General features: G+C 39.8%; 1 protein-coding gene across 3 annotated transcripts in view; it reads left to right on the top strand.

The window, feature by feature from the left end:
• Positions 1–19,087, top strand: part of LOC124716942 (lipid storage droplets surface-binding protein 1) — a 179,602-nt gene that overhangs the window by 68,423 nt on the left and 92,092 nt on the right. For all 3 annotated transcript variants that reach the window (XR_007005682.1, XR_007005678.1, XM_047243534.1), the window contains exons 2-3: positions 13,086–13,226; positions 13,904–14,089. Coding sequence is in view for 1 of the 3 variants with exons in the window: in XM_047243534.1 (XP_047099490.1) it covers positions 13,086–13,226; positions 13,904–14,089 (327 nt within the window). In the remaining 2 variants the exon portion in view is untranslated. The remainder of the gene's footprint in view (positions 1–13,085; positions 13,227–13,903; positions 14,090–19,087) is intronic.

The following is a 19,087-nucleotide window of genomic DNA, read 5'->3' as shown; positions in this document are numbered from 1 at the left end:
TGGGAACAAGTTGAATAGGGGAAGACCAGTTGCTATCAGAGGGGCAGAGGACGCCCGAAACCAACATATTCTGAACGATCTCCTTGGCGCACGGAAGTTTGGAAGCGTTAAGGCGCCTGGCCTTATAAGAAACAGGTGGGCCATTGGTGGTGCGAATCTCATGGCAAGAGCCATTGGTGATGGCCAATAATTGCATAGGGAAGTCGACATGAGGGGTCAAGAAGGTACCCACAGGCAATGTCAGTTCACTGACGTTGATGAACCTGGCCAACGTAGGCGGGGCGTCAGCTGCATTCGATGACTGAAGGCGCAATGCAGTGGTGAAGCAGTGTGAAGAATCAGGAGAGGTGCATGCAGGTGCACCTTGGAAATTCGTCAGCGGCGATGCGGAAAAAACAGCAGGCAGTGGAGTGCTCGATGCTGGGCAGGTTGGTGAGAAGACTCTGTAGGGGTGTGTGCTGGGCTGCGTCGCTGCGGGGCTGCAGATAGGTGATTTATGGTATGCCTTGTGTGTGACAATTCAGCGGAGTCAGAGGCGATGCGGGCGCGTAAGTCCTCATTCTGGGTGCGAAGTTCGTTATTCTGGGAGTGCACGTATGACAGGTCAGAGAGCCGTGTGGTTATGCTCTCAACTAGGGAAGCACACATAGAAAGCACGGCCAAGGAGGCAGAGAGCAAAGTGGTGCTGAACTCAGGTGTGCACGGAACTGTCGACCCAGATGTGTGGTGGAGTGTGGCGGCCTGCAGGCCTGGTGAAAGTTCGTAATGGTGTAGAAAATCCAACCCGATCACAGGTTCATCCACATTGGCAGTGTGGAAGGTCCAAGGGAAGGTGTGAACTGGTGAGAGGTGAAACGACATCTTGATGCCACCATGGACCGAAATGGTAGAACAGTTGGGGGTGATCAAGGCGAGGGTAGATGAGGATAGCACATAGACAGTGAGCTTGGTCAGGCACCAGTGTCGATGAGAGAGCAGATGCTGGTCGAGATATCTGTGGCATAGAGGCGTTGTGTCGCTGAAGTGGGTGGTGCAGTGTAGGAAGATAGGTGCCATGAAGGTACGTGGCAGGACGTGGCGCCTAACATGCCCACCAGTCTTGTTTGGGTAGGCGCAGGGTGTGTGGCAGTCGTGGGCGGTGTCCCCATGAGTAGCTTGGAACCTGCACAGTGGGTAGGCCAGCTGGCAGGCCAGTGCGGTGTGGGTGGGGGTTGTGGCTGACTGCAGTGGGGCCAGTAGCCAATTGTGCTGCTGCTCGGGTGATGTCGGTGGCTGTCGGGAGCCCGCTGGCAGTACCTCCTGTAGGCCGCTAGGGGGCAGCTCCTCATGGGCAGCTGAGGTGCCAAGGCGAGCGCACCGGCCTCTGCTGACAGGGCACAGAACTGGAGGCGCAGGTGTGCCAACTGAGGATGGTGGAGATGTCGTTCATGACAGGTCGTGTCAGTGACGAATGATGATGTAAGCCTGATCCACCATGAGTAGTCGAACCTCGAGTGGGTCAGCGATGTGAGACAGTAGATGAAGCTGCAGATCCAACGGCATTTTGACCATCCACAATGTCCAAAGCACATAGATGCTGCCAAAGTTGCGGAGGGATGCGGTCATCATGATGCTCCTCGTGAGTGATGTGATGGATCGCCTCTGCCAGAGGGTGGAAAAGACCTCGATAAGCAGTGATTTGGCTGGCGAATATTTGTGCGAGGTGGGCGGTGAGAGGAGCAAGTCACTGACGAGGTTGATATGTGCGGGGGAGATGATACACCAGGCAGACCAAATGGGTGCTGTCGTTGGAAATGCTCTAGATGTCCAGGAAGTGGTCCACTAAGGCAAACGAAGTTTTTGGTTTGTCTTAGAGAACCTGCCTGGTGTCGCATGTTGAGGCAGCACCGGCAAATGGAGACCAATGCTGGTAGAGCCGGATGCCTCCGATGCTGAAAGTGCGGTACGGTGAATGGTGCATCGCCCGATGCCTGGGTGGCATGGTGGCTGCTTACAGCACACGATACGGAGCGAGTGGAGGAGGTGATGGGTATATAAGCCGGTAAGGTGTGTCCAATTGGCCAACCTGACAAAGAGCGCAGTGCAGGTGTAACGACCAGTGCCGTTGCAACAGCGGGTGGGGGGTGGTCATGATAGAGCCATGGGGCGGTGAACCCAGTAATTGGCACAGGTGGTATGGCCAGAGCCATTACAAGAGCAGGTGGAAGGCGGTTGTGATGAAACAGCGGGGTGACGGGGTGATGCTTGTGAAAACTGGCATGGTTGAGGCGACAGATGTCGCCGAAACGGCGTGCAGGAAGGGGGGGGGGGGGGTGGAGGTGCTGCAACTCAATGTAAATGAGAATGTGCTACCCCGTGTATAGCAATGTTCAATTCACAGTTCTGGAAATTTGCTGGCGTGTCAAGCCATCCTGAATGTAACAATGTCTTTAACTGGAAGATCCTCCATGTTGAGGTTAGATGACAGGCATTGTCCATGTTGTGGCTGTTGCTGTGCTGCCATGCTAGGCAGTGGCCATATTGCACTAGGTAAGGTTAGGTGACCCCCGGCATGGGCAGGCGTAAATGACTGTTCATTTTTAACCAAGTTTGGAGGAGGTGCACTCGTCCACCTATGGTCACAATTGGCAGAGTTGATGGAGCCTGTTGCACTTGCACCATAAATCCCAGGTAGATTCATTGTGGCGCAAACAATGCAGTCTGGCACACAAAGTGAGTGAATGAAGAAAACAAGCACAAATAATGCTGAATGAGAAGTCGATGGTGTCGGGGTCACCACTGTGGTTATCACAGAACATTAGTTGAGAGATAACACACTTCAATATGAAATACACAGTTATTGATCTCTCATACATATAACAGATATAGCAGTTGAACATGTTATGTGCTGAAAGTTCACACAAGACAAACTAGTTAAAGAAGGAAGGTGCCGAAGATAGGGCAGTCTGTGTCAGAGACACCACAGTGGGAATGTTTATTTTGCTGTATCCTTTCAGTTGGCCCAATGAGTTCCCACAATTGTCAATTTGTTAGCAAGACATTCCTGTCTGAAATCAGAACTTGTAAAAATGTTATCAGTGTCATGTTCCTATCACTTCCCTTCAAGTGATCTACTAAATCATGTAGCACTCATTTCTTCAGCAAATATCCATATATACACTTGTGTATTTGTGAGATAATTGGTCTCATAATGTACAGCAGCCCACAGTTTTATCCCCACCTATGAAAGTATACATGTGCTCATCAACTGTAATATAAGGTCCAGTGACAAAACAAAATCCGTGCTTGAATGAACACATCTATAGTTTCCTGAACACCATTATCATCTTCTTCATATTCATTCACATTCACTTCATGACCATCCTTAATATATTCCTCTATCATATCAATATCAGCATCTATCTGATCCTCATTTTCAAAAATTGATTCATTATCACTATCACTCTTCCATAAATCTGCCAAAGCATGCTTGAGACTGTGGCCCCTTTCAAAAGATATATCATCATTCATGATGAGTAAAACACAACACCACATTTCAGCAAAACCCAATTCCTAACTGTGAATTTGTCATAAAAGTGCACATGTATGTATTTTCTACAATTTATTTGCAACAGTGGACATATAAATGTTGATTTAGAAGGTGCGTTATTGTGAAGTTTTTATTTTTGTAATAAAGTTGAAATATAATGTTGAAAATTACATGTTGTATACCTTGAGTATTTTCTGACCCCACTGTAGAAATTTTAAGTTATTGTACTAGGAACCATGATATAACAATAAATACTTTACCCATTTGTAATAAAAAGTCCATAAGAAGCGTATCTGGAGGATGAGAAATCTAGATCCACATTTAAACCGTATCTTTGCAGTTAAATTAATCTTAGGGGCTAAAAAGATCCCAGATGCCATGTGAAGATCAACTGACAGATGAACAGACAGAGAGTCAGATAAAAAGGGACAATTTTTTTCATTTGTTACAATTACAAATTCACAATTTTCTGATTTTTTGCTTTACTTGTACTGTGAAACCTTACTTATTACCAAATTTCATGATTCAGGGCAAATGGGAAGTACCTTAAAGGTTTTGGTAAGTGAGTTCGCAAGTCTCAAAATATGTGAGATAAATGGCTGTATCGTTAGATTTCATTGACTTAGAAGCTTAAATTTTTTTCCACTGTCAAGGACTGTAGATGTTAGTATGTGACATAATTTTCAGCTTGATATGTCTATCTGTTCCTGAGAAAATGGTTGGACAGATAGACAGACGGACAGCAAAACAGTAAAATAAGGGATCCATTTTTACTGCCTGACACGCAGAACTGTAGAAAGACTAATAACATGAATTTCTATATAAATAAAAAACCTTATAATGCAAGACTTAAAGTACAAATGAGACCATAGAGTGTACAGCTACCACAAAACTTTTTAGGTCCCGCATGTGTGCGGGTCCACAATTTAAATGGCAGAAACACATCAGAGTACACAGAGAAACAATTAACACAACATGATATGCACTACAAATATTAACCACAGTGTGTAATAGGTCATGCCCAAGAACATGATACACTATCTGATCAAAAGTATCCAGACACACAATGTAGTTTTGAACTGACCACCAGAGGTGAATCCCCAATGAGAGACAGGACAATAAGCCACAGAACAGGATAACATCGCTATTGAACTGAATGGAAAGGCTATAAATGATGAGTCATGGTTAGCATGTGTGTGTGTGTGTGTGTGTGTGTGTGTGTGTGTGTGTGTGTGTGTGTGTGTGTGTGTGTGTGTGTGACTTACCAAATGAAAGTGCTGGCAGGTCGACAGACACACAAACAAACACAAACATACACACAAAATTCAAGCTTTCGCAACAAACTGTTGCCTCATCAGGAAAGAGGGAAGGAGAGGGAAAGACGAAAGGATGTGGGTTTTAAGGGAGAGGGTAAGGAGTCATTCGAATCCCGGGAGCGGAAAGACTTACCTTAGGGGGAAAAAAGGACGGGTATACACTCGCACACACACACATATCCATCCACACATGTACAGACACAAGCAGACATATATGTCTGTGCAGCAGCCATGGATTAGTGTTACCAAAGTTAGTGTGCAGACACTCATGGATGACAGAAGAATTGACACTGATAGCAAAGCAAAAGTAGAACTGTTAAACTATGTTTTAAAATGCTCCTTTACAAAAGCAGATGCAGAAGTATTGTTTCAGATTAATGCTTGTGTCCCTGAAAAAAATGAGTGCAATAGATTATCAGTGGTGTTGAGAGACAAATGAAATCACTAGAATTAAATAAGGCTCCAGGCCTGATGGAATCTCTATCAGATTCTATACACAATGCAACTCCCATATTACCATTACATACCATAGATCCCTCAAACAAAAACCTGTCCCCACAGATTGGCGGAAACCACTGGTCCCACCAGTCCACTAGAAGGGTGGCAGAAGTGATGCACAAAACTACCATCAGTCTCACTGACATCTATCTGTTGTATAATCCTAGAAAATATTCCAAGGTCAAACATAAAGAGGTATCTCAAACAGAACAATCTCCTCCAATCCATACAGCAAACATTCCAAAAATATTGATCAATTTGCCCGTTTCTCACATGATATCCACACTAGATGAAACTGACTTTGTGAAATTCCTTGAGCTCCAGTAGGATAACATGTTAAAATGAAGTAAACATATAGATAAACTAATCATGAAGGTCAGTTTATCAGAAAAAAAATCTCGTTAGATTGACCTAAAGAGAAGAGTGTTGCCTTTTGCATATTTTAGCTCCTTGTTGTCTTTTGGAATTATCTTCTGGGGTAATGCAGATGAAGTAAATAAAGAATTTATTCAACAGATGTGAGCATTGGGAATATTGGAAAGCACAAGACTGTTCCTCATGCAGAAGCTTATTGAGGGTCTTCACTTTCTTATACATATTATTCAGTTTCAAATGAACTATCATTTACACAATTACAGTACAAAACACACAAATTATTTTCATATAGACTTTGCTTCATTGTCTAATGGACAGAATGGAATCATGCACTGGTGGGAAGACATTTCACAAGCTACTGTCCAGCAGCAGCCAGAAATTGGAAGTATTTACCAGTTCGAAGAAAATTAAAAATACACCTCAAAGACTGTGACTGGTGGTCTTGCTTCAACTGTCAGAGACTGTGGTCATGTGTGTGTGAGTTGCATTTGCACGCGTGTGTGTGTGTGTGGGGGGGGGGGGGGGGGGGAGGGGGTCTATTTTTGACAGAGGCCTTGGACCGAAAGCTTATTTTGTGACAGTCTTTTTGTTGTGCCTAACTGTGACTCAGCATCCTCCGCTATATGGCGAGTAGCAGCTATCATTTTCATAATACTGTTACATTCCACCTTCGGTTTTCTATTGTTTAAAAATACACCTCATTAGCTAGTCTTTCCACAAATTATCTGAGTGTCTCGATTCAGTGATTGAGCAATTCTGTTAGTAACATGTAAAGATGCATAAAGAGTAGTACTGCAGATAGGACTCAGTATTTACAAACATAGATACATATTTTCTTTAAAAATACCATTGTAGCAAAGTGAATATTAAATTACTGACTGCAAATAAACAGTGGATCCATAGCATGACTGAAGAGGCAGCAGATGTTTTTGAATTAGTTGCTTTCTTTCCAATGGCATATTGCATGCAAATCTGGTCGGTGTGCTGTTGTTGAGGGGGGAGGGAGGTGGAGGGGGGATGTGTCAGTGAGGGGGGGGGGGGGAATAGGGGCAGAGGGGTGAGGGGATGTATTGCGAGGATATGTCTCTGAAAGTTAACTGAGCTCCCCTTGGTGTCATTTGGGGGGAGAGGGGAGAATCACATAGACTACTGCAGGAGGGGGGAAGTGTGGCAGTCCAACCTGCTTTCATTTATTCATTGACTGATGATTGTCCTTGGTGTGATCTTACTGCGTTGCTACACTGGCTGAAAAATGGGTCGTGGATTCCGACACAGACTACTGCAAATTATAGCAGACAGGTGCACAGTTGGGTTTCATAGTACTTAATTTCACTGTTCACCCCCCCCCCCCCCCCTCCCACCCCAATAATACATAGTTATATGGCCAGTGCACTATTGTTTAACTTGCGATAAGCCTCATTAATAGTTTGCAGGTGAAACTCCACATACTGCTACAATGGTTTCCTGTTGAACATCTATGAGCAGTAAAACCTAACTACAAAGTTCACAGTTCTTGAAGAATACATGGGTACATATGTAGTACACATTGTCACTGTTTTTACACATGGCCTAATTGTTTAACACTTGTTCCACAGTTAATTTGAAGCATTGTTGTTGTTCTAACCACCACAGGATACCCATCTGAAACTCAGCCATGGACTGACTGTCTTGTGACCAAAAATCGGGCCCTTATATATCATCACAATAATTGGTGCTGAAACTACACATAGTTCAAAGTTTGACTTACAGAAGTTACAATTAAAATTTAACTCATTAAATTAATTGAATACATTGAAAAATTGGTTCTTCTTAGCAGCTTCTTCTACTATGAGGGTTATGGCAAATTTTTTGTTTAAATTGTGAAATTAACAAATATAGTTACATAAACAATACTTTTGACAAAACTGTTAATTACTTTGGAATTAATGAAGGGCTGGTTTGCTAACATGTTTTTGAATAGTGCCAAGTAGATACTTTGACATTACTAATATTTTGTCTTCCAAATGTTAATAATTATTACAGAATTTATATTTGTTTATACGTTAACAGTGGAATTCAAGTTATGAAACAATTACTGATTTCACCCCATAACAAAAGATACTAACTAGGAAGAGTTGAAATAAATTAGAAAATCAATTACATACATAAAACTAAGCACAAAATTTGATCTGGCGTTATATCCTTTAAAATGATGGTCAACCTTTCTGTTTTATGAAAATGCAGATCATATTCACGTATGTTAATGGTAAATTGTTAAAAGTGAAAAAACAAATTTAAGGAGGCAGATGGCAAAACAAGAGGGGAATTAAATTTATCCCTACTTAGTTCGTAGGTACTGCTGTTGTAAAAAAACATCACATGCAAGTACGGGGTGTCCCACATAAAAGCGGTACTTCCTTATGCCCTAGATTCAAGTAACAATGGACTAATTAAAAAGGAGTAGATAATAGTAACACTGAAAAATGTGTAGCTACCTGTTTATAACAGATGGTGGAAGTGGTGGTCATGAACATCCATGCCACTTCAAAAGCAATTCTGCTAGGGGTGATTAACTGGTACATGAGGTGTACCGATTTTATGTTGGACAACCAGTCTAATCAAATTTCACTTAACGATCACCTCCTGAGTAGAGCAAACTGTAATAAACTGCTTGCTTAATGATCAATGTTTCAGAAAATGAGGCATCTGTTTTTTGCTTTTTTTTTTCAATTTTTAATAACTGTTTCAAAAACCAGTGTCTCACTCAGATCAGCCTCTTTGGCTTCAATGAATGTGCAATATATCACACATTCTCCTATGACCTACTGCTTTGTAAAGTAGCAGCTCCAACAATGCTGTATTCAGCTGAACTGGTCATGACACACTTCATGCCTCAATTGTTGTCTCCGGTACCACTGCTGCGACCTCTGCAGAGCAGTTGCATTATGGAAAGACTCTTCATTTTCATTGTGACTTCAGAATGGCAGTTTCTATTTCCCTAAACAGCATATAACACTAATGAGCCTCTTTAATATCTCTCTGTTCTTTCTCAGTTTTTCATTGTGCAGCTCAATTTCAGCTCTTCATAGGCAACCCAATAATATATCAGTTCTGGTAGGAGATGAAATAAATTTCTTAAACTTTAAAAAAACTAGAAAGATGGTTTTCAGACTTAATGTGTTTTTTTTCACTGTGGTATTTGGATGGTTCAGATGCTCTTATCCTTGATGATTATTTGTTTGAAAATAGCATACATGTCCAAAAGTAAAATTTGCTCACCACATCAGAGCCACAAACCAACTCCGCAACATCATACAGTTCTTTACAGAACTGTCTTTTCAAACCTCCTCCCACATCTTGCACACATATTGATGCCTTGAGAGCTCGGCATGGTCAGCCACTATCAATCACCTGGTTCCTTTCACTATAAGAATGCGATGGAAAAACTGTTGTTTAAGAAGTGAATTACTGTGCTGTCACTACCCACATTGAATATTTAAACTTCTGCTCAATTGGGTAAGCAATAATACACTTGTACGGAGCTTGAGAAAAACAATCAACACAAAGCTTAGGAAACCGAACCAATTCCTTGATCAGGTTTAGCAAGCACAAAGCAATAGGACTGAGATCACATGTCCCTTTCAAGGAGTGAAGCTGCTGCGACATTGAAAAATGCTCCAGCACCTTGACTGCTGCCTTGGCAGTAGCAGATGACTCTGGGCAGTGCAGATGGAGTGGAACAGTCGATTATAATGATAGGAAAACACACTATAATGAAACATTATATTTAAACAAATGAAATAAAGTAATTTATTATACTTCTTTCGATTTTATTTGGGCATTGATGCACAACTTGTACACCTGGAGAAAATGCCACTGTTTCTAATTTACTCAATTAATTCAGATGGTGTGGTGTGAATAGCGTTAAGCAGTGTAATGACAGTTTACATTCATATAGTATACAGATTATGTTATGTAACTTCCTTGTATCATAGTAATGTATACCTTGGCTCATTCCACATCCTTGAATTCTCTCCTTTGCGGTGGGATGTGCAAAACACAATGAGTAAAAACTATGGTTTAAATCAGTCCTAAAGGTACTGTATGTATTCCTTGAGTCCCAAAAATCATTCAAGTCAGTACCACATCAATGCTTATTACTGAACATATGATCATCCTTGAATTCCAAAAATCATACAAGTCAGTACCATGTCAATGCTTATTAATGAAAATATGATCATGTGGACTGTCAAATTAAATTGCTGACTAGACTGAGCTGTTCTTGTTATGAAGAACAGAGCACTTTAGCTCAAATAGTATGTCAGTATTAGAATTAGAAGTAACTTCAGGCATTGCCCAGAGAAGTGTATTGGGACTGTTACTATTCATACTGTATATTATGAGGGGATATCAAATGAAAACCTTAGAAGCTTAATTAAAAATCTATATTGGTCTATAAGTTGGTACCATGTCAATGCTTATTAATGAAAATAAGTCTGTAAGTTGGTAGTACTGTTACCAATGACTTAAGGAATGCTCTGCGGGTGACAGCATACTACAAACAAGCAAAACACCATCACAATACCCAGTTCAAAACGGCTGCCCACTTGTGACGTGCACTGAGGAAGAACAGCATTCTGTCATACATTTTCTGAGCAGTGAAGATAGGAAACCTAGTGAAATCTGTCAGTGGATAAAGTTCCAGTATTTTGATGCATGTATTACCACTACTGCGGGAGTGTGAGTGGAGTAGAGAAAGTTTGAAAATGGCATGACTTTTGCAGCAGACACTCAGTTTTCATGTCAGGCACACCACATTGTGACAGCAAAGTCTACTGCAGCAGTTGCAGCTATTGCAGTGAAAGATGAAGTAGTCATAGATCTGAATGTTAGAAATGGCTTAGCACATCACATCATTCATGAAGTGCTTAAGTTTTGCAAAGCATCTGCAAGATGGTTGCCATGGCAGTTCACTCGATAAGTGAAAGAGTGATCTGTGAAGAACTTCTGTGGCACTTTGAAGGATAAGGTGATGGTTTCTTTGTGAAGATCACTACAGGGAATGAAACTCGGACACGTTACCAACAACCCAAAACAGAGAGAGCATGCAAGGAATGGCACCATTTCTCACCATCAAAACCCAAGAATTTCTGGACATAATCATCTGGAGGGAGAGTTTCACTGACTCCCTTTTGTTATGAACGAGGCATTGCTTTGGAACACTAGATGACTAAGGAAAACACCATCACCAGTGCATCATATTTCAATGTGATAAAAATCAGCTTCAGCCTGCAATAAGATCAAAGCAATGTCAACTTCCAACCATAGGTACCATTTTGAAACATGACAATGCTTGGCGTCATACTGCCCTTGCAACACTTTCAACCATCAGTGACTTGCACTTTGATACTCTGCCACATCCGACATACCACCAGACCTCACACTGAGTCATAATCACATGTTTGGACCGCTAAAGGAGATGACAGGAGGAAAGAAATTTTGTTCCGATGAAGTGGTGCAGCAGACAGTGCACGAGTGGTTGTGCATGTGACCAAAAGATTTTTTTTTTGTTTCCGGAGGAATCTGTGCACCACCTACATACTGAAGGAAGTGTGTTGAATGACAGGGAGTCTATATGCTGAAAAATGATAAACTTGTGTTCTGCTTTTGTTCAATAAAAAAAATTAAAAATTGTTTTAAGGTTTTCATTTGACTCCACCTTGCAATAATGAAGGAAAGTTCCTGATAAGAGTATAGTTACAATGCCAACAATTCCGTACTCACAATCTCACAAAAACTGTTAATTTTGAAGAAAATGTGTGAAATTACTGTGTTAATGTTTGGAGCTGCTACTGTTAGTTGAATATGTTGCACTTTTTGGGATGAGAAGGCACTACACTAATGACATTTCCAGTAATAGAGTAAAATAACTTAGACTGATAAGTTCCATTCATTCTTACATATGAGACTATACACTTCTGGAATAGTGCCAAGTGACTTAACAAAAATGTGAGAAGTGTCTGACTCACAGGCAACCAGAGACCTACTGGGGAACACCAGTCTGGTTGTAAGAGGTATACAGTCTCTCATATTGGTATTGGTCTTACCATTTCTTGAATCAGTTTCATTTACAACATATTCAAAATTGTGTCTCTATATTCTGGTGAAATTCTGGAAAATGTAAGTATTCATAATCAGTTCACAAGTTAAATTTTGGGAAGCAATTTGCTTACTGGTACTTAAAAAAATAATGCATTTTTGGAGTGTGATTTCTTTCTCTGTTTGTCTTTCTCTTTGTGGATTCCAAAAGTAGGAGAGCCATTACAGTATATTGATAATTTTTACTTATGAACCATCTGACAGCAACTGAATAAAACATGTTTTATTCAGTTGCTGTCAGACGGTCCATAAGTAAAAATTATCAATATACCGTAATATTAAACGCAAGTGAGCAAGACAGACTACAAAAGTTGAAGATAAGAGAGCCATACTCACTATTAATGCATGATGAAAAGTAGTGCCTTCAAATTTTTTATGTGTATTTTTAGATAAAATAAATGTCATTTACATTCTAGATCTTTATTCTTCATGCCTGCATATTTATTTCTCAACACAGTCATCCTGGTGACGACCATATTTGTCCTAATGAGAGATCAGTTTGTTGATATTGTCCCCGTAGAATTTTTGACTTTGTTGACAGAGCCAAAATCTTACCTCTGCTTGCACTGCTTCATGACTATCAAAGTGAACTCCTCAAAGATGTTCTTTAAGTTCTGGAAACAGATGAAAATTGGATGGGGCCGAGTCAGTGCTGTATGGAGGATTATTGATGACAGTGAATCCAAGGCACACTGGATTGTTGCAGATGTTGCAGCACTTGCTTATGATCTGGCACTGTCATGCTGAAGGGGAGGATGCTCTGTGTGTGGATGAACTCTTTGAATTCATCAAAACTTGATTACAGGACTTCGTTTCTCATTCACTAACATAGTTACCTTATACAACACCATATTACACACTACAATTCATAGTCCTGTAATGGCATAGGGCTGCAAATATGTAGACAGGAAGAATATAGATGTAGAATGTTAGTAAAATTTGTTTAGTTTAAAAAGAGTTTTCGCATAAAATCCAAAAGTAGTGTGTTAATGTGTTGGATATCCAGGTTGACCATAAATGGCAATTTGAAAATTAAATAAATTGTTGATCTTATGTAAAATGTAATTTTGCTTAATTAACCTGCAATCTTGCTACTTTGTATATTGGATGTCCATAGAATTTCCCATTGAAGATATGCAAACTCTAAAAAAGTACAGGAACTGTGCTTTTAGAAAATGAAATATTTGTGCTGATATTAAATTACAAATCATGTTTTTTCTTTCTTTCAGATGCTTTATAATTTCAAATACAAAACAATGGGTGAACAAAAGGAGGCAGTTGTACATCTAAAATGTGTAGCACGAATAGCAAACATTCCCCTCATTGAGACTAGCTGGACATATGCATCAGACTTTTACACAAAAGTAAAGGTAACAGACATTGAATTAAATATCACTCACTCTAAAATGTTATTGCCCTTATCTAATATTATGCCTAATGTTTAACCATGTATAAGAGGGATAATCACTGTTAGTGGCAAAAGAAGATGGGCTACACAAATGAAATGAAGAGGGGCTATAATAACCAATGAGAGAAATGAAAAACTTGTTAGTTTCATAATATTAATTTTAACAGAGCCTCTGTTAGAAAAATTAATTGAAAGATATGGAATACATGACAAAAATTGGGGCAAAAGTATAATAAATATTAGGCATGCAGTGAAGAGAACATTCTCAACTTTGTAAAGAGTGATGCATGACCATTAATATTCCTATGTCAATTTTGATTCATTAGTACACTTAAATTTCATGAAATAAATATCACACTGTACAAATCATGGTGCATTCACCTACCTTATAAGACACAACAATGAAATGGATTCTGTTTAAATTATTATGTGATTTTTCTAATTCCTCTATTTGTTGTGTTTTGAAATGACAGGACAGAAACGTAAGTGGCAGTGAAACTTTGAGAAAAAATGTATTAAGGAGGACATTTGGGTTTGAATCCCAGAGTAGCACATCTCTCCCTTTCTCCCACTCTCTCTCCTTTTTAGGTCATGATGTATGCATTTCAGAAAATGTAGCAACTTATGATTTTCTTCCAGGTATCAAATCCTCTCTTCAACTGGGGCTTGTCAACTGCTGAAGCCACAGTCCAAGCTGCTGTGGAACGTACAAAACCAATTGTGTCAAAATTTGAAGTCCCATTAAGTCTTGCAGATTCACTTGTATGCAAGAGCTTAGACCTTGTAGAAAAACAATTGCCTGTTATCACACTTCCTCCTGAACTGGTAAGTCCATTATCACTTTTCTTCTCAGTTATTATTCACTTATATGCAGTGGATACCAATTAAATCTTCCTACTACTCCACTGTACTGGTAAATGATGGAAGTTGAAACAGAACAGTACGTTTACTGGAGTGTTGCAATGCTTAAACCAAAATCCCTTGGTTTGTTTGGTAATTTGGATGAAGTTTCAAGATTGCTTGCCTCACTCATGGATTAGATACTCACCCTATGACCTGCGTCATTGTTCTAAATTATAAATGAGTGAAAGGCTTAAATCAGAGTTTCCAAGTCTGTGTGGGTACACAATTCCACTCTACTGACATACACTATCTCCTGGAGAAATATAGGGCCCCCAGAAAGTTTAGATGTTTAATACATCTAGAAAACTGCTACATAACTTGCAGAATATGTGTAGGTGGCTGGTGTGGGTTTTTAGGTTGGAAACATTCTTTTGTGGGCTTGATGAACACTTTTGGTTATTAGATCAAGAGAAATGACAGATTGTGGCATACTAATCGTGGAGGAGTACATACCTTTAGCAGATAAAAAAAGAATGTAATATTTTTGTAATTGACAGCAGGAGCATTCAGTGAGACGACCCTGAATAACTCTCACTTACTAATTGTAGCAGTGCCCACAAAATCATTGAAACAGAATGCTGGCTACAGTGACAAATAAATTACAGCAAAATTTTCACTTCCAATAGAAAATGTATTGGAAAGACTGGCTGTAAGACAATGGTATTGATATATTTATTGCAATAGTAACGAATACAAAGATAGTTGCAGCTTTTAAATGTGATGTGATTTCAGTTAGAAAAAGAATGAAAAATCGACTAATAATAAAAATTCCTTGTTTCTATTGCCCTTTTGCATCTGTTATTGAAGGCACTGTAAGTTCTCAAGAGTGACTGAAAACGCTGTGCATAATACCCTGATTATGTTGAGGTAAAAAAGGTGTTTTAATCTGCCAGCAGTAGACTGGAAGAGACAAACATTTATTATGGACAAAAAGAACAGAGATCTGTGTGATACTCTCCCAAATGTCTTTTTCTGAGAACAATCATGAGCTGTTTTTACAGAACGAATTTGCAGTTTAAGAACATATTACAGCTCCTGACAACAAACATGCCCAAACTTTTCATTTCACTTATTACAAATGAAGGAACGAGAGTTGAATGACCATAAGACTATTAGAGCATAAAAGATTACTGGAGTTGGAATAAATGTTAAAATGGTTGGAAATTACTTCTAATTAGTAAGTGTAAGAACGAACCAATTTTCTAACTGTACTTGTACAGTGAAAACACTGTTACACATTGTACCTTTCAGCCAAAGCCTTATTCAGCAAAGAAAACACATACACACACACACACACACACACACACACACACACACACACACACACACAACACACATATTCATACAAGCAAGCACAATTCATGTACACATGACCATTACCCCTGGCAGCTCTGACCAGAATGCACCTGTCATGTGAATAGTTGTTGGGCAAGGAAGGGGGAGGGATAACAGAGTGCAGGTGGGAGGAGAGAACAACACTGTCTGGCATGGCATGCAGAGACTAGAGATTGCCAGGTGTAGCATTGGGTGGTGGGGTGAGGGGGAAAAACAGGGAGTGGAAAAGGAGAGGAGCAAGGATGGGGAAATGACAGGCACATTCATTGGCAGCGGGTGGCACGCAAAGAGGGTGAGAGATTGTAAAAATGGAGGAGGTGGTAGGATGACAGGTTGAAAACTGTTGGGTGGACGGTGTGGGGATAGTAGTTTACCGTAGATTGAGGCCGGGATAATTTTGGGAGTGAAGAATGTGTTGAAAGCATAACTTCCATCTGCACAGTTCAGAAAAGCTGGTGGTGGAGGGGAGGATTCAAATGGGCTGTGTTGTGCAGCAGCCATTGAAGTCAAGCATATTATGCTCAGCTGCATGTTGTGCTACAGGGCAGTCTTCTTTGCTCCTTGCCACAGTTTGGTGGAGCCCATTCATCCTGCTGGACAACTGGTTGGTTGTTGTGGTCTTCAGTACTGAGACTGGTTTGATGCAGCTCTCCATGCTACTCTATCCTGCACAAGCTTCATCATCTCCCAATACCTACTGCATTCTACATTCTTCTGAATCTGCTTAGTGTATTCATCTCTTGGTCTCCCTTTTCAATTTTTACCCTCCACGTTGCCCTCCAATACTAAATTGGTGATCCCTTGATGTCTCAGAACATGTCCTACCAACCGATCGGATGCCACACATTAATCAAGTACTGCATCCATTCTTCTTGGGCTTAAGCATTACTAGTAGAATATTTATCTTCTGTCACATGCCAGTGAAGGCTTATGGAGTAGTAATGTAGACGCCTATTTTATTTTACATTTCTCTTTTTACATTTTTGTGTGACCTTAACTGAACAACTCTTGTTCTATGCTAAAAATGAAATATTTTTCCATCTCTTTAGAGTTAACACATGAATGCAATATACTTAAACTATCTGCGAGTTAAAGAAGTTATAAAAATCCTTCTAATACATTTTTTACATTTATTTTATTAATGACAGTTCACTGAATTATATAAAATTGTTAAGGCTTTCATGGCCACTTGTTGACAAACTGCCTATTGGCTTCTGTCTTGGCCAAAGAACCCGAGACAGAAGCCAATAGGCAGTTTGTCACTGAATTATAGTGGCAAAGGGTTAGGGGTGGCGTTCACATCAGATATGTAGGCAGTTACTGAATTTTGCTGTGTACCAGTACCTAAAATGTCGTACACACTACTTCCTATGCATATAGAGAACTATGCTTAACAACAGTACTAGAATGATAAAAGTTGCTCAATTTTAAAACAGTTATTTAGCCTAGGAAACAAGTATATGGTTCTTAGCTAGTCTCACAGAGTCCCACATCACTCATTCTATCTAGTCACAGTGAACAAATTCACCATGTAATTTATGTTCAGAAAGATTTAACTGTCCCTCTAGCTCTTTCAGCAAGTTATATAACTTATTCTGGTATCCAGTTATGTCAGTGATCACCTTTAAAGTATTCTCATTGCCATGTCCCATCAATATCTGCAACTCACATATTGTTCCATGAACATCTTTTACTACTTACAACTTTTGATGCTTTGCTTACAAAATAACAAAACATTTTTCATATGTACACATTCCTTTCAAAGTTATTTTCGTAATTTCAATATGATTAATTTTTCCTCAACTACAATAACTTATTCCACATCTGGGGTGCAGCCTGATCATCACCTTTGGCCACTTATAACCCACTGATGCCTCTCAAGCTTGTACCAAGTGCACACAGTCTAATACATGACTGTCCAATCATTGGCGTGAAACTGCCTCATGTGTAACCTTCTAGAAGGTCAATGATATGAGAGTCACCTGAAATAGGTGGCTCTTATTGATTATTGGTAAGGGTACTATGATGATAACCTTACAAAGTCTACTTTAATCAGTACAGGTACACAATGAGAAATACCTGGCTGAAGTTAACTGTCAAAAATGAAAAAAAAATTATGATTTTTAAATTAACTAGCTGTATCAGTAGTCAATGGCCTTGCCGCAGTGGCAACACCGGTTCCCATCAGATCACCGAAGTTAAGCGCTGTCCTTGCTAGCACTTGGATGGGTGACCATTCGGTCTGCTGAGTGCTGTTGGCAAGCAGGCCGTGCTCAGCCCTTGTGAGACAATTTGAGTCGCTTCTTGATAGAGTAGTAGTTGCTCCAGTCTCATAAACTGACATATGGATGGGAGAGCTGTGTTCTGACCACATGCCCCTCCATATCTGCATCCAGTGACACATGTGGGCTGTCGGTACTGTTGGTACCATTGGGCCTTCATGGCCTGTTTGGGCAATGTTTAGTATTTTAGCTGTATTAGTGATTGAATGACAGATCATTTCACACAATGCCTTACAAGTATGATACACTACTTTTCTTGATTATCCTGTAATAATAGGTAATGATAACAGTTTACCAGTTACATACCTTCTATTGGAAACAGACTTGCACAAGTGGTGAGCTGTGATTTATTCATCTTGTAATGTACATATACTAATCATTTGGTTAGAATACGGGAGACATATAAAAATATGGTTAATACAGTTTCACTGATATGAAACTATAGTTAATAAGATGGAGTCATATTTAAACAATAATCTAACTTTTTGTGAGATTTTACATTTACATATTCATGTAAAAAGACAACTGATAAGCTAGGAACTGTCCCTCCAAAACATTCTTCAGGCTGGAAATCCTTCACGTCTTGTTATCTGCTGGCCTGCCCCTCGCTCCTGTCCTTTTGCCTAAACTAATCTCCCTTCCTCACCTTCTGATTGCCACGCATTAAACACAGATACTTTAGTTCAGGGTATAGGTTTATGAATGATCGTCCACTCTGTTCTCTCAGGGGTCATACTCTCTCCCTCCTTTTCTGTTTTCCTTTATATTATTATCTCTTGTCCCCAACTATATCCACTTTGTACCGTCCTGTTCACACACATATTCCTTCCCCCATCACAATCAGTTTTCTCTTATGTTATTTTCCTGTCCTCCCCTTCTCTTTTTCCCTCTCCCTACCATTCAACTTAGGGGGTTATCCCTATTTATTCTGTTGTTAGTGATAGAGAATTTATTCCTGTGAGATTTTTAATGAACATAAACAGCATAGATTGTGGAAAAGGACAATCTAGCTCCAAAGTTTCAATGCAGCTTACAATCTGCACCATTCTCCCAATAACTAATTGTCTACTAGAATGCAAGAGAAAGCTAACCCACAAATAGTTAAAAAATGAATTATTGATATATTTAGATAATATTATTACTTATTTATTATCTCACAACATGTTAACAATTATTATCCACTTATACTCTCCCACTGCACAAAAGAGAGGTTTGGGAATGTTTCTGAATTGCAGTTTTGTAGTGCAAGAGGGAGCTAAACTAAGTGGTATCATTACTTCACTTATTGGTAGCAAATAGTGCA

The sequence above is a fragment of the Schistocerca piceifrons genome, chromosome 1 (genome assembly GCF_021461385.2).
Source record: "Schistocerca piceifrons isolate TAMUIC-IGC-003096 chromosome 1, iqSchPice1.1, whole genome shotgun sequence".
NCBI lineage: Eukaryota > Metazoa > Arthropoda > Insecta > Orthoptera > Acrididae > Schistocerca > Schistocerca piceifrons.
This window is presented reverse-complemented; position numbering and strand designations above follow the sequence as displayed.